The 13,006-nt window shown below is 51.5% G+C and overlaps 7 protein-coding genes across 7 annotated transcripts; 3 read left to right on the top strand and 4 right to left on the bottom strand.

Moving 5' to 3' along the window:
- Window positions 1–235: 235 nt before the first annotated feature.
- Window positions 236–1,270, bottom strand: VTP21DRAFT_99 (uncharacterized protein; the record flags this gene model as incomplete). Its single annotated transcript, XM_069400896.1, has 4 exons — window positions 236–576; window positions 644–669; window positions 754–920; window positions 986–1,270. The coding sequence occupies 4 exons, from the start codon at window positions 1,268–1,270 to the stop codon at window positions 236–238; spliced, it is 819 nt and encodes a 272-aa protein (XP_069256478.1).
- Window positions 1,271–2,183: 913 nt separating this feature from the next.
- VTP21DRAFT_98 (uncharacterized protein) lies at window positions 2,184–4,176 on the bottom strand (the record flags this gene model as incomplete). The annotated part of the gene is made up of 3 exons (XM_069400785.1): window positions 2,184–3,788; window positions 3,855–4,054; window positions 4,125–4,176. 3 exons carry the CDS (start codon window positions 4,174–4,176, stop codon window positions 2,184–2,186), a joined length of 1,857 nt encoding a protein of 618 aa, XP_069256477.1.
- Window positions 4,177–4,735: 559 nt separating this feature from the next.
- On the top strand, window positions 4,736–5,920 carry VTP21DRAFT_97 (uncharacterized protein; the record flags this gene model as incomplete). Its single annotated transcript, XM_069400675.1, has 6 exons — window positions 4,736–4,855; window positions 4,931–5,004; window positions 5,063–5,105; window positions 5,184–5,438; window positions 5,513–5,823; window positions 5,896–5,920. 6 exons carry the CDS (start codon window positions 4,736–4,738, stop codon window positions 5,918–5,920), a joined length of 828 nt encoding a protein of 275 aa, XP_069256476.1.
- A 243-nt stretch (window positions 5,921–6,163) lies between these two features.
- On the top strand, window positions 6,164–8,150 carry VTP21DRAFT_96 (uncharacterized protein; the record flags this gene model as incomplete). The annotated part of the gene is made up of 5 exons (XM_069400573.1): window positions 6,164–6,368; window positions 6,449–6,482; window positions 6,577–6,625; window positions 6,695–7,491; window positions 7,619–8,150. 5 exons carry the CDS (start codon window positions 6,164–6,166, stop codon window positions 8,148–8,150), a joined length of 1,617 nt encoding a protein of 538 aa, XP_069256475.1.
- Window positions 8,151–8,525: 375 nt separating this feature from the next.
- Window positions 8,526–10,000, bottom strand: VTP21DRAFT_95 (uncharacterized protein; the record flags this gene model as incomplete). Its single annotated transcript, XM_069400462.1, has 3 exons — window positions 8,526–8,831; window positions 8,909–9,841; window positions 9,908–10,000. 3 exons carry the CDS (start codon window positions 9,998–10,000, stop codon window positions 8,526–8,528), a joined length of 1,332 nt encoding a protein of 443 aa, XP_069256474.1.
- Window positions 10,001–10,328: 328 nt separating this feature from the next.
- VTP21DRAFT_94 (uncharacterized protein) lies at window positions 10,329–11,095 on the top strand (the record flags this gene model as incomplete). The annotated part of the gene is made up of 6 exons (XM_069400351.1): window positions 10,329–10,349; window positions 10,455–10,527; window positions 10,600–10,676; window positions 10,753–10,829; window positions 10,895–10,942; window positions 11,011–11,095. The coding sequence occupies 6 exons, from the start codon at window positions 10,329–10,331 to the stop codon at window positions 11,093–11,095; spliced, it is 381 nt and encodes a 126-aa protein (XP_069256473.1).
- Window positions 11,096–11,453: 358 nt separating this feature from the next.
- On the bottom strand, window positions 11,454–12,899 carry VTP21DRAFT_93 (uncharacterized protein; the record flags this gene model as incomplete). Its single annotated transcript, XM_069400241.1, has 6 exons — window positions 11,454–11,614; window positions 11,689–11,849; window positions 11,914–12,117; window positions 12,190–12,317; window positions 12,380–12,477; window positions 12,605–12,899. The coding sequence occupies 6 exons, from the start codon at window positions 12,897–12,899 to the stop codon at window positions 11,454–11,456; spliced, it is 1,047 nt and encodes a 348-aa protein (XP_069256472.1).
- Between the last annotated feature and the right edge of the window lie 107 nt (window positions 12,900–13,006).

The following is a 13,006-nucleotide window of genomic DNA, read 5'->3' as shown; positions in this document are numbered from 1 at the left end:
ACGAGATTGGCATGGGTGATGACGACGCCCTTGGGGAAACCCGAAGTTCCTGAGAAGGGTGGGGGCAAGAGTTTGGTTAGCACTGTAGAATGCTAGGGAGTCCATCTAATAGAGAGCACGTAGGTACTTACCAGAGCTGGAAATGGGACGGGCAGAAAGAGGGAGAGAGAGAAGCAACATGGTGCCGAGTGATTAGTCATATTTTTTGAAGGAGCAGCGGGATCGAATGAGACACTCACGTATACATAATGCAGGCGATGTCTTGGGGCGTCGGGGCCCTTGCAGCCTCGTGCTCGTCCACGTCTTCCTTCCGCAGCTCCTCCACACTTACAACTTCGTATGACCCGTGCGCCTCCTCTTTCAACTCCTTCAGCCCCGAAGGATCCTCCACCTCATACCCGCTATAAATAACGGCACGTAGAGCAGGGCGCTTTTGCAGTATTTGGTTGGTGGTTTTGAGGAGACCCACGTCAGTGAAGATAGCGACTGCCTTCGTTTGCTTCAGGATATGCTCGACGGAGGCACAGTCCATGCTGTCATAGGCGGTTGCGACGACGATATTCTGACAAAAGCAGGCTAAGAAGAGAGGGGATTACTTAATTGGATGAATGAGAAGTGTTAATAGAAAACAAAAAGTGCGTACCCTGGGCCATTAGTTGCCACTCATAACTAACATCGAGATGACAAACGAAATCCAGACCTTGTTAGCAAGCGTGGCAAAAAAAAATAGCCAGCCATTTCTGGAGAGATTACCTTGTCTTCGAATAGAATAGAATCTTCTCTCCGGGGCGAATGCCGAGGCGGAGCAGGGCATTGCCGATCCGAGTCACGTAATTTCCCATCTCGCCAAAGGTCATCCACCGATAATCAGTCAATTCGTACAGCTGTAAGTTTTTCCCGTCACGCCTCACCGTATGGATCTAGTAGAGTAGAAAAGATAGAGTTGAGGCTCGTGGGGGTAGTAGCGAATTCTTTGCACAATTACATTAGTGATATCTCTCCATCCCAAGCAGGGTCGGTTGGCGTATGTCTTTGTGTTGTAGTGGAACATATTCAGCAGCGTGAGTTCATTGTCATTCAGCCTTGGAATCACAGGGCGATCCACGAGCTTATCTTTGCTGCTGGAGAGTCGATAGACATTCTCCTCCACGGCAAGCACTGGTGGTTGGTTGTCCTTTGAAGGCCGCTTTGAGCGCGTTCTTCCAGCAACCAAGGCAATGGTGGAGACAGCACACAAAATTACCAAGATATTATTCAGAGATGACTCCATGCCGACTTGAGAATTGTCTTATGGCGAAGGCAAACTTTTATTTCGATTCTATTCGACCTCTCTTCACGATAATATATCGGCTGCTGAGTGTGAATTGGCCGTTGGCCGGATAAAGTAGAGTATAATAGTTTATTCAGCAATAAACAACGTCAAGGCCCGGCCGACACCATAGAGAGGCTTGCGCTTTCTCTGGGAAAAGGAGGATTGTACAAACTGCTCGGCGCGGCCTTGCCTTCTTTGCCCACGCATCTGGCCTCCAACGGCCGCCTTCTAGAGCCAACCCCGTCAATTCTCCCTCGTCAATCCAAATTGCCAACCCGGGATTAGATTAAAATTTTTAAGTTTGATGCTGGAGAAATTTCATATGCCAGCGTGTTTACCCTTGCAGGCCGCTGCACCCGGCATCGCAAACCGACACGAGCACAGAGCCTAGCCGGCCTTAGTGGGAAAACGGATCCAAGTGGGCCGAGGAGGCTCTAGCATCGGTGACTATTCATATTTGCGACTGCAAGCCGAGGACTGTGCACCCGATTATTTCAATCAGAGAATCTTGAGATGGGCCGGCGTGCTTTTCACAGCTATCCATAGGATCCGATGCTAACTACTGATTGTATCCATCTTCTTATCCTATATTCTTGAGCATTAGCAAACAGAGAAAATGCTGAAAAAACAGATCATCAAATTTATAGAGCAAAATTGTATGTAGCATAGTATTATGGCGACTATTTAACATGAAAAGAGAATTCCAAACATACAGAAAAAATTAACAATGAGCCAAGAGGGGAACAATAAATTAGAGAAGGGTGATTGAAAGAATAGGTAGATAGATAGTAAGAGAGAGAGAGAGAGAGAGAGAAATTACATGCATAAACATCGGTTATGAAACAATAAATTAAATGGAACAAAAAATAAATCAAATGCCTTCGCTCATCTTCGCCTCCAGCTTCTTGAGTTCTTTCATGCCAATCTTGATGCTTCTCATCTGCTTGGATAGATCCAATGGAAGAATGGCATCCTCGGGGAGAGGGCCCATGAGCCATCTCATCAGCATCTCCTGCTTCGTCATGCAGATCAGTTGCGGGGCCAACAATTCTAGCATTGCCAGTCCAACTCGATGAAGCAGACGGCGCACGCCCGCCTCCCCATGCTCGTCCTCCATATACATCCGATCCCATATTTGCGTGACGCAATTGCGAGGTAGCACGCCGGCAAAGGCGCTCCCAAACCATAGCGGCAGGAAGGCGGTGGGAGAGGCGCGGTTCTGGGTAAGATGGGAGAGAAGTCTTGGGTGTCTTCGCGATAAGAGATACTCAAACACGGCCACATCCACTACCGGCTGGGAAGAGGCGTGATGGTAAGGAGAGAGATGGCGCCCAACCGTGGCCACCAGCAGACAGTAGGCCTCTTCGGCAGGCATTCGTTCCAGCATCATGGCGGCTAGATGGGCAAGGGCCAAGTTGGGCAAAAGCGATGGGTCCTGATGGGCCAGGGCCTTTAGCACCTTTTCGAGTTTCTGCTCGTCCAGCGCTTCCGTGTGTAGGTGTTGGAAGACGCACAGGCACCGCTCAATCGCATCGTAACTCTCGAGGCGCCCGCCTCTCCACACTCTGTCCAGGGCTCGCACCCCCTGAGAGAGGGGGGGAGCATGAGCAAGGATGCTCCATACATGGCTGTGCGCCGACTGGGATGAGGGGTCGGTGGGTCTTGGAAATGCTCGAGCGCTGACGGGTGGTTTGGCCGACCGTTTATTAGCAGGCGAGTCCGGCTTAGGGGCAGAATGCGAAGCTCCCGGGAGGGGCGGTGGCTTCTTGAGCTGCTTCGAGCCCGCGATGTTGCCCTGCAGGAGCGTGCCTAGGAGGAGGTTGGTAGCGCTTGAGAGGGCTCCAAATGAACGCGATCTTTTTCCCCGTCTTGGGATTTCAGATGCCAACTTGCCGGAGTTAGTTTTAAAAGTTACTGCCGACTTGGTGGAGTTCAGTGTGCTGGATGAGTCCATGTGCCGAAGGGAGCCGTTGCCGTCGAGCTTGTCACTCGCCTCTTGAGCGGCTGCCCTTGCGGGGAGCGGCTCGTCGATTTTGTTGATGTTGGAGCTGGGAAAGGGTCCGAAGGATTTGATGGACGACACCTCCACATCAGCACAATGCGGCGAGAGAATGAACTCCTCGAATGTGATTCTCTCGCCCATGGTTGAATCGGTGCTCTGGCGGCTAGAGGTGGAGGGCGGCGGGGTGGGGGGGGATGTCGGGCGGGGATGAGGCTTGACTCGGGAAGGGGTTCGGGCGGAAATGCCATAGGAGGAGCACTTGGAAGATCTGGTTGAGGAGATTGGGGTTGGCGGGGTAGAGGAAATGGATGCTTTTGATTGTCGAGAGCTGCTGTTCCTTGATGCTACATTCTTTTGTATTTTCAGTGATCCTCGTCTATCAATGGGGCGTAGTGCGTCTAGTACCGAGGGGTCCAGTTCGAGAAATTCGACATTGGTCCCTGAAAAGAATCCCAGAACACCCTCACAATAGCCCTGTCATTCACATTGAAAATGACGTTAGTGGAGTAGCAACCATCATGGTCAGGGAAGAGAGCATACCAAGAAGATGTCATCCTTGATGTGCTTAAAGATTATAATGCGGTCACCTGAGCACAAAGGGGGATGGGGGAGGACATTATGGTCAATGGGGCTGAGCTGGGAGGGGGAGGGCTGGTCGGTGTGCTTACCTTGAAGGAACATCAGGTCATCATCCTTTTCTGCAAGAACGTGTAGCTTCCCAATGCATGTGCCTAGGCCACCTAGAAGCAAAGAGGGGTCAGTCAGACGAAGGCGGGGGGGTGTGTGTGGGCGCAGCATCAGAATAGATACCCTTTGCGGCATAGCTGTGGATGTCGTCCCAGGAGCTTGATTCCCTGAACATTCGAGCTTGAAACGAAACTCGGGAAAAAGAAGCGCACGCTTGCACCGGATGGAGTAAATATAGACAAAATTATCAGGTTCTTTCTGGTATTTGGGAACGCACCAATTACGGACTCCGAGCCCGATCGATTTAGCAATGCATGAAGCGCAAGGCCGCGCGAGGCCTACAAAATCCGGAAGAGGCGGTGGATCAGGCGCGGGCCGGTCGACTGGTGGTGCGGCGGCTCTTTTAGGAATGCAGCCCTTCCAACCTGGACGGCCGGAAATAAATGGTGCGTCTGGATCCTCATGCGAGCATGTTTCACTTCAATTGCTCTGGGCCTATGTCCTACGCTTCCCGGATTTGCCCCGTTCGCCTTGGCTCATCAGCCACCCAATGTTAGTCACCCCGGCCCTACGTCAGCATGAGCTGGCCTCGCCCGCGCTCCTTTCTGAAACCTTGCGCAAGAAAAGCAGTTTTCCGGGCGCGTATACGAGCCAGGTCTTCCTTCGCATCCGAGCGTTCGCCCTACAGGTGTGTATCGAGCCTATCTCCGAGAAGCCAAGAGCATTAGGACACCATGAATCTCCACACGAATATCCCGCTGAATGACGGAAGCTTCATTCCCCAGTTTGGTTTGGGCGTGTACCAGTCTGCTCCTGGGGAGGAGGCCGAGCAAGCGGTGCTGTGGGCTCTCCAGGTATGCGGCAGAAGAATTGTAACCTCACGGGATTCCTCTCCTATGGCTGATACATTGACTTGCCCGCCCCCATAGGCTGGCTATAGACACATAGACACGGCTGCTATTTACCAAAATGAAGCGGATGTGGGGCGTGCCATCAAGAAGAGGTAACACCAATGCATTGGGTTTTTCTATGAGCTGTTCACTGACACGGAATGCTTTCAGTGGTATCCCGAGGAAGGACATCTACGTGACCACCAAACTGTGGGTTGGTATCTCCCCCCCCCCCCCGGTGTCCTATTCTATTCTTCAGCCGATGACTTAATAGCCACCCTTTACCCCGTAGGATGCTGATCAAGGCTATGAGTCGGCTATTGCCGCCTGTGAAAAATCTCTCAAGAAGCTTGGTCTTGACTACATTGATTTGTACCTTATCCACTCTCCCAACAAGCAACACAAGCGTCTTGATAGCTGGCGCGCCCTCCAGGAACTTAAGAAACGGGGCATAGTGAAGAACATCGGAGTCTCCAACTACGGTGTGCACCATCTCAAGGAACTCATGGCCACGAACCCGGAGTTTGTTCCCGCAGTCAACCAGCTGGTGGGCTTATTTTCTGGTGTTTCCTCTTCTTGTTCCCGTGAAGCTCCCGCTGATGCATCCTCTTCTCCAAACAGGAAGTGCATCCGTGGCTGACGCGCACCGAGCTTGTGGAGTTCTGCAAGGCCAACAACATTGTCGTGGAGGCCTACTCTCCCCTCGCCAAAGCGCACAAGATGGGCGACCCGCGGTTGCAGGCTTTGGCCAAAAAGTACAACAAGACCCCTGGTCAGATTCTGATTCGCTGGTCGCTGCAGTGCGGCTACGTGTGTATTCCTAAGAGCACCAAGCAGAGTCGTATTGTGGAGAATGCGTCCGTCTTTGACTTTGAGCTGTCGGCCGAGGATGTCCGAGAGATGGCTACGTGGGACGAGTATTTCATCACTGGGTAGGTGATCGATGCTTGATGAAATCGGAAATGGCCACCTTCTCCTTAACACGAACCTCTTTATGTGTGTAGATGGGACCCTACCAAAGCTCCTTGATCAACTTCAGACTTTTCCATGGCCTCCAGCCCTTTCAATTTCAGGGCTGAATGTGAACCCAACCTTGGGAGAGATACATGTTGGCCTTTCAAGATTGTAATAAAACCTATCCCCAAATTGGACCCTGCATTTACAAAATCGGGACTAATCGGGGGAGACTCCATTTTTGTCCGTATTTCCCTCCTGTCCCCCATCTACTGAGAGATCCCCCCCCCCCCTCTCTCCCCTCTAGCTTTGAAGATTATGGAGGATTCTACCAATAATGCTCGGAGCCCTCTACTGCAGGCCCATATCAACAATACTTATGGGAGTAGCAATGACCGGCCTGCCAACAAGGATTTGCGGATTACTCTCGATGAGGGCCATGCCGCTGTCTATGCCGAGGTGGACACGGGTGAGGTGGAGTCGGGATTTTCCCTACGCAAGCTGATCAAGTACACTGGCCCCGGTGAGTAGATGATTTGCGATTTTTGGTGAAGCATTCCAATTCGTAAGGCTTATGAGATGAATGCATGAATCCTCCATTAGGCTGGTTAATGAGCATTGCCTACATCGATCCTGGGTGAGTGTTGCTGTCCAGCGCCTTCTTTTTACATTTTCAATAGCCACATTCGATTGCCTATTTGGTGACTCATACCAATATGTCTATCTAACAGCAATCTCGAAGCAGATTTACAATCCGGAGCATCGGCTGGATATAAACTGGTATGTTTCCCCTCATGATGCCATCCACCCCACCATGGAGTGTCGATCCCGCCTAACTCTTGCTATTAGCTATGGCTGCTATTTTGGGCTCACGCTGCAGGATTGCTTATTCAATGCCTCTCGGCGCGCCTTGGCGTCGTGACTGGCAAGCATCTTGCTCAGCAAATGCGTGCGCACTACCCATTTATCTCGCCGCTCCTCTGGTTCATCGCCGAAATTGCCATTATTGGCTCGGATATACAGGAGATCATTGGAACGGCCATCGCGCTTCGCATTATCTTCGGGCTTCCACTCTGGGTCGGCACTCTGCTCACGGCACTGGACAGCTGCGTCTTCATGATGCTGCAGCATTTTGGCGTACGAAAGCTCGAAGCATTCTTCATGCTTTTGATTAGCGTGATGGCGACGTGCTTCTGGGTGGAGATGGTGCAGAGTCGCCCGAATCTGGGGGCCATTCTGGAGGGCACCCTCAAGCCCACGCTTCCCGACAAGTCCATCGTGCAGGCGGTTGCCATGCTGGGTGCCGTGATCATGCCGCACTCGTCCTATCTCCACAGCGCGCTGGTGATGTCGCGCCGGGTCGGAGACCGTTCGGCCCGCAGCATCCCCAAGATCAAGGAGGCGAACTTCTACTTCTTCATCGAGTCGGCCCTCGCCCTCCTCGCCTCGTTCCTCATCAACCTGGCCCTGGTGGTGGTGTTCGCGCAGGTGTACTACTCCCCGGACGAGGAGAAGCCCATGCCCGGCCTGTACGATGCGTCGGACGTGCTGACCCGCACGCTTGGGGGTTGGGCACGCTATCTTTTTGCGCTGGGCCTCTTGGCCGCAGGGCAGAGCTCGACCATGGCGGGCACCATAGCAGGAGGGTAAATGCATCCTAATTCTGGGAGAATGGGGGAGGGGCATCAGCAGCCGTCCACTACTCCCCCCTTCCCCCCGTCAAGCCTAGATAATCTGCGCGACCACTGACGTCTTGTCTGTGCATTCATTTAGGTACGTGATGGAAGGGTTCTTTGGGCGCATCTTCAGCAGCGCGTGGCAGCGGCTTGCCGTAACGCGCTCCATTGCCCTAGTACCGTCGATGCTCGTGGCCGTTCTTGCCGTTCAGCACATGGACATGATGGGCGAACTTCTCAACGTGCTGCAGAGCGTCTGCCTTCCCGTCACGCTGATCCCGCTGCTTCGCATCTCCGACTCCGAGGTGATGGGAGATTTCCGCATGCGGCCGCTTGTCAAGATCATTGCGTGGCTGGTGGCTGCCCTGCTAACCGCGTCCAATATCTATTTGCTGGGGGTGTTCCTCGAGGAGTTACCCAATCGTTGGATGGGCCTGGGGTTCGGGATGGCCTATATGGTGCTGCTTGGCTATCTGATGGTGGTTCCGCTCTCGCGGGACCACGCGTGGGTGATGATCAACGGCCACAAGGTGCGCGACAGCGACCTGTTGGAGGGGCCTGCCCGGGACGTGGTGGAAGATGAGGGGGGCGATGAAGTCGTGGTGGACACGACGCAGGGTCGGATATGAGCATCTGTAATTTATTGTTCATTGTATTGTTTTTTTTTTCTTTTAGAGCTTTGATTACTTTTTTTCTCTTCCATGGATTCGTTTGTATAGACTATATTCGCCACATTCGCCATATATTCTGATGCTACCTTTTTTTTTTCTATCAAAAGCCCATTCTGGTTCTTTTTATTTTTAACTTTTCTTTTTGGATGACTGTATTTCTTTTTTTTTATCCTGTTTCTATTTATACATGACCAATGGACCCCGCTTGCTCTCTCTTATTCCTCACACACAAAGCAGCTGAGACACAGGAAGGGGGTGAAGGCGAGTGTTTGCGCCGGAGGCACAAACCAAGAGTGAAGATGTATTTCTAGGGGATGCGCGAGTACAAAACAGTTAACCAATCCGTAATCTCCACCCCTTCTGTTGCCACCACCACGCCAGTCCACACACCGCCCCCAAATACCCAACGAGGACCCAGTAGGCCTGCAGCGGAGGGGTGCGGAGGGTATGGATGGAGAAATTCACCAGGCCCGTCATCACATTGGCCACCAGAAACACCGCAAGCCCGTTGGCGTTCAGGGCCGAGAGCAGCCGAGGTGTCTTTTGAAGTGCGTGGGGAGAGAGCCTCTCGACCTGCGCAAAGAGAAGAATCATGGTGGTATTAAGGGCGGCTGTACAGAGCACATACGATAGGTTGGCCTACAGGCGAAAAGAGCCGGTTAGCATGGCTTGCTGGTTTTTTCCCTTTTCCCCAGCGAGGGGAGAGGCAGGCCTACCATTCTCCGAGATATATCTATGTGGAGCACTCTCCAGCTCCCTCCAAACAAGATCCATAACCCCACCGCCATGGCCCACACTGGCTTGAGATCTCCGCTGCCTTGATTCTCGAACACCAGGGTGCCCACTTCTAGCGCGATGAGAAAGATGGCCAAATAGCCAGTAAAACTGCAGATACCCTCCTTGTTCATACTGATCAGGTCGGTTCGCGGGGCATCGAGCACAAATGCTTGCAGACCTTTGGAGAGCGCGTATTGATACCCAACAGCCACCAGCAGCCCAACGACGGCGAACCTCACGTACCGACGGATGGCGGCGAAACCTGTCACAAACGGAGGGAGAAAACCCAGCGTGAAAAAGAAGTTCCAGTGGACGCCATACTCCGTCACGTGCTCTTGGTATTCCACCCCCTTGACCATGGCCAGTCTTGCGGCCCCCATTCCCAACAAGGCCAGTCCGCTCTGGATGGCCTTCCACATCCTTTTGCCAAAGGATTGTGGTTTGAGATACACACGTGCGGACACGACCCCCGAGGAGAACACGAATGAGCCAACCCCCAGATCCATCAATGAGACTCCCCAAGTTTCCGTTTTGGCAAATCGCCGGGGGAAGATGGTAAAATCAACCGCAAGAATGGCGGCGCATGTCATTAACATCATTCCGGCACGATACACGGAAATGTAATCCCTACGCAGCCCAATGCTGGGGTCAGTGCGTTTCGATTCTTTCTTTGGGGCCTGAGCGCGTGAAGAAGTGGAGAGCGCAAATACAAGACCGGAGGCAAGAATGTGGGAAAGGTTGATGGCCAAGGTATGATCGGCAAGAATGGTTTGTGCTAAGAGCTGGGGGATCGCGAAGATAAGAAACTCGATGAAAAAGGAAGAAGGGGCGTGCTGCCGATGATACAAGGAATACCAGAGGAGCTGGGATGTCTACACAAAAAAAGGAGGGCATCAGTTGAGGAAACGCATCTCGATACAGTAAAATGGGTAACGAACAAGCAGAGTAGCTATCACCAGGGAGATTTCCCAAAGGGGGCCACCATTATGCCCGGTGACCCATTCCTCCTTCTCCTTTTTGTACGTGTTCATTGCGAACCGAAGAAATGGAGCATGAAAAAAAAAAAAAGCGTCACAGGTGCTTTCTTAATTTTACTCTTGTTATTGGATTTTCCTTTTTTTAATCATAGTTGCTTGCATCAAAGATTGGTGCTCACCTTAATCTTCTGCTATTTTTACAAACCTTTTGAGCTGTCCATCACTCGGCCCAGTCTCGTGTTTGAAGTCGTGGCGTGCGATAGCATGAGAAAGGCCTACTACTTGTCCTCAATTGCTAATCGTACTGTTGTCTACTAGTGTGAATTGCACTGCTCGTGAACCTATTGTTTGCACGGTATTTCTATCAGTGTAAAATACCTTGATGAAGAATGCACGAGAAGAGGTGAGCTATCGACGATGCTTTTTGCACTGCTGGAACCACAGCACGCTTTCCCACCATTAAATTTGTTTTTCTTGCGCAAACCCATTATTGGCACCCTCCTTAAAGGAGAGGGAGAAACTCGAGAGCAGTTCCACCGATTCCAATATTCTCTCGCATATCAAGAACGATTTAACCCTGCGTAAGCATAAGCATTCTGATGCATTTCTGCTGCTTTCCCGTGTCTCTAATGGCTCAAGTCCAAATCCATAAGGCAAGGCATGGCAGCAAGTGCAGGCGATGGAATTGCCAGCGTTGGGTCGAAGTGTCCTAATTGGGACTAGAAGCAGAGTGGGGCTTGCTTGATTCACCGGGTGTCTGGTTACTCCGGAATCGCTGATCCCTGAATGTTTTGACTTGACAATAGGAGGAGGGGGAGGAAGCGGGGGAAGAGCGTCGGATATTCGTGCCGACCCTGGCCTCAGAAAAGTGGAGCATGGCCAGGTGAGTCTCCTCTCCCTCATCTTTATTGTTTAGTACCCATCTATATCGAGTGTGTGTCCATTTAGATTCGCAGAGCTCTTTGCAGCACTAGAGGGAGTTGTGGAGGCCCAATGGTAACCCATTGAATAGACCGGCTAACCTTTCCAAGTTCACTCTGACCAACTTCCCCTGCCTATGATAGCATCACTCTTGCCATAGTGGCCCCAGATTCTGCAATACTCTATTACGAAGTTCACCGCTCACCAAGCGTGACCCCCCGCCAATAACGTCCGTGGACCGTCTCGCTTCAACAACTTGAGAATCCCTCTGTTAAAGAATATATATATTTATATATGAAATAGCTTTTTTCAAATACAGCGCAGCAAAAATAAAAGACATAAAACAGTAACAACAGTGTTTAACAGTAACATCAAAAAAGAGAGGATGGAGGAGAAGGAAATATCGCGACTATAGAGAGGAGGGAGAGAGAGAAGCCAAAATAAGTTTTAAGTGGTATGGAGTAAAGAAATAAGTGGAGAAGAGAAGAGGAGAGAAGAGAAGAGAAAATATATAGTGTCAATAAAGATAATAAAAATCGGAATTTTTTTTTTGTTTCGGAAGGTCCAGAATTCTTCAAATCCCACCCTAATCACTTGCGGGCACCACGTCACTTAGCAGGGCGAGGGTGCGGTCCATGTCCTCCTCCTCTACCACCACATTCGCGGAGCAATAGGTGGACACGTAGAGCAAGTTGATTCCAGAAGCAACCAAAGGATGCGACACACTGTAGACCACTCCGTATTTGTCTAGGGAGTGGGAAGAGAGGCCAGGATGGGTGAGGCAAACCCAGATGCTTTCCAAGGAGCAGGAAGATACGTACCAAGATAATAATTCTCCGCAAACACCAATTGGATGCATCGCAGCGTGATGGGTATGACCAGGGATTGCAGCATATGCGGCTCGAACTCGGAGAGGTGACGTTCGTCAAGAAGCAACGAGATTCCTTCGATGGAGGAGGTGAAGGAAAAGAAGCGGTCTTGCCTAAGGGAGAGGGGGGGGGGGGGTTAGGATCCCAGGGACCAATGGATGAAGCCGGCTAACTTACTCTCGGGTCGCATCGAGCCCCTCTTGGGGATAAAACATGATCTTGATCAGTTTCAATGCGCACTCGTCCACGTACTCGTGATTCAGGCCGACTTGACGCAACCGGCAGTTGAGTGCGCGCAACGTCATGCTCCGGGAAACCAGCTCGCGCTGATCATCTGGCTCAGGGGGATTTGGATGCATCAAGCGGTCAGAGTAGTCGAAGCTGGAAAGCGCCAATAAGTTAAGGATTAAAGAGATAGGGGAAGGCAATGGGGGTAAGGGGAAAGCGATTTACCTGCCAGGAGAGGAAGCAAGCGATGCGGACGCCCGAGTTTGTTCGTGGAAGTAAGGCGGGGTATTCGATATCGAGAAGCCACTCTGGTTGAGGGTCTGAAGCACAAAATCGACGCGAGATTCCTTGACCTACATAATGCGTTGGCACCCATGAGACCAATGCAATTCCTCTGCTTAGGCTTCATTCTTACCAAGATAAAGTCGGATTGGTGTGTACTCGTGTACACCATGGTAATGGCAGCTTGTGAAAGTATCCGAGATAGATCATCAATGCGGCTCCCCGAAGCCTCTAAAAATATATCAAGGCAACAGGTGAGAAAAGAAAGAGGGCAATCCAAGGCTTTGGCGGAAAAAAGGGGGGGGGGGTACTTCATTCCAATTAATGATAAACACAACTAAGCGCCATGGCCACTTACCAATGCCCGATGTGTCCTCCACCTGCAACACTCTGAACACATCCTCTGTTATACGTGCCGCGACTCTGCCCACAAGGGGTGCGAAATCGGCCTGCATGGCCTCCACTTCGGCGATAATGGAGACCTCAGTCCCTGTGTCGGTGTAGCTGAAGAAGGCATCGGGCGATGAGCCGGAGCAAGAGGATCCGAAGTGATGCGGAAACACATGCTTTATAATGCTGCGGACAAGAAGCGGGAGATCGGAGGTGGGAACAGAGAGTAGCTGGACCCGCGCAGGGAGGAGTGTGATAGACATGATGCCTGACTGAGGGTTTGGCGCGAACTAATGATGCGTAGCTAGGGGATACTCGGGAGTCTTTGTAGATCTTCCTAGCCGACCTACACTAGAGTAGCTGAGAGAGG

Source organism: Calcarisporiella thermophila (assembly GCF_041956535.1).
Source record: "Calcarisporiella thermophila strain CBS 279.70 unplaced genomic scaffold VTP21scaffold_1, whole genome shotgun sequence".
NCBI classification, from domain to species: Eukaryota; Fungi; Calcarisporiellomycota; class Calcarisporiellomycetes; order Calcarisporiellales; family Calcarisporiellaceae; genus Calcarisporiella; species Calcarisporiella thermophila.
The sequence above is the reverse complement of the archived record's forward strand: the minus strand, read 5'-3'. Positions and strand labels throughout refer to the sequence as shown.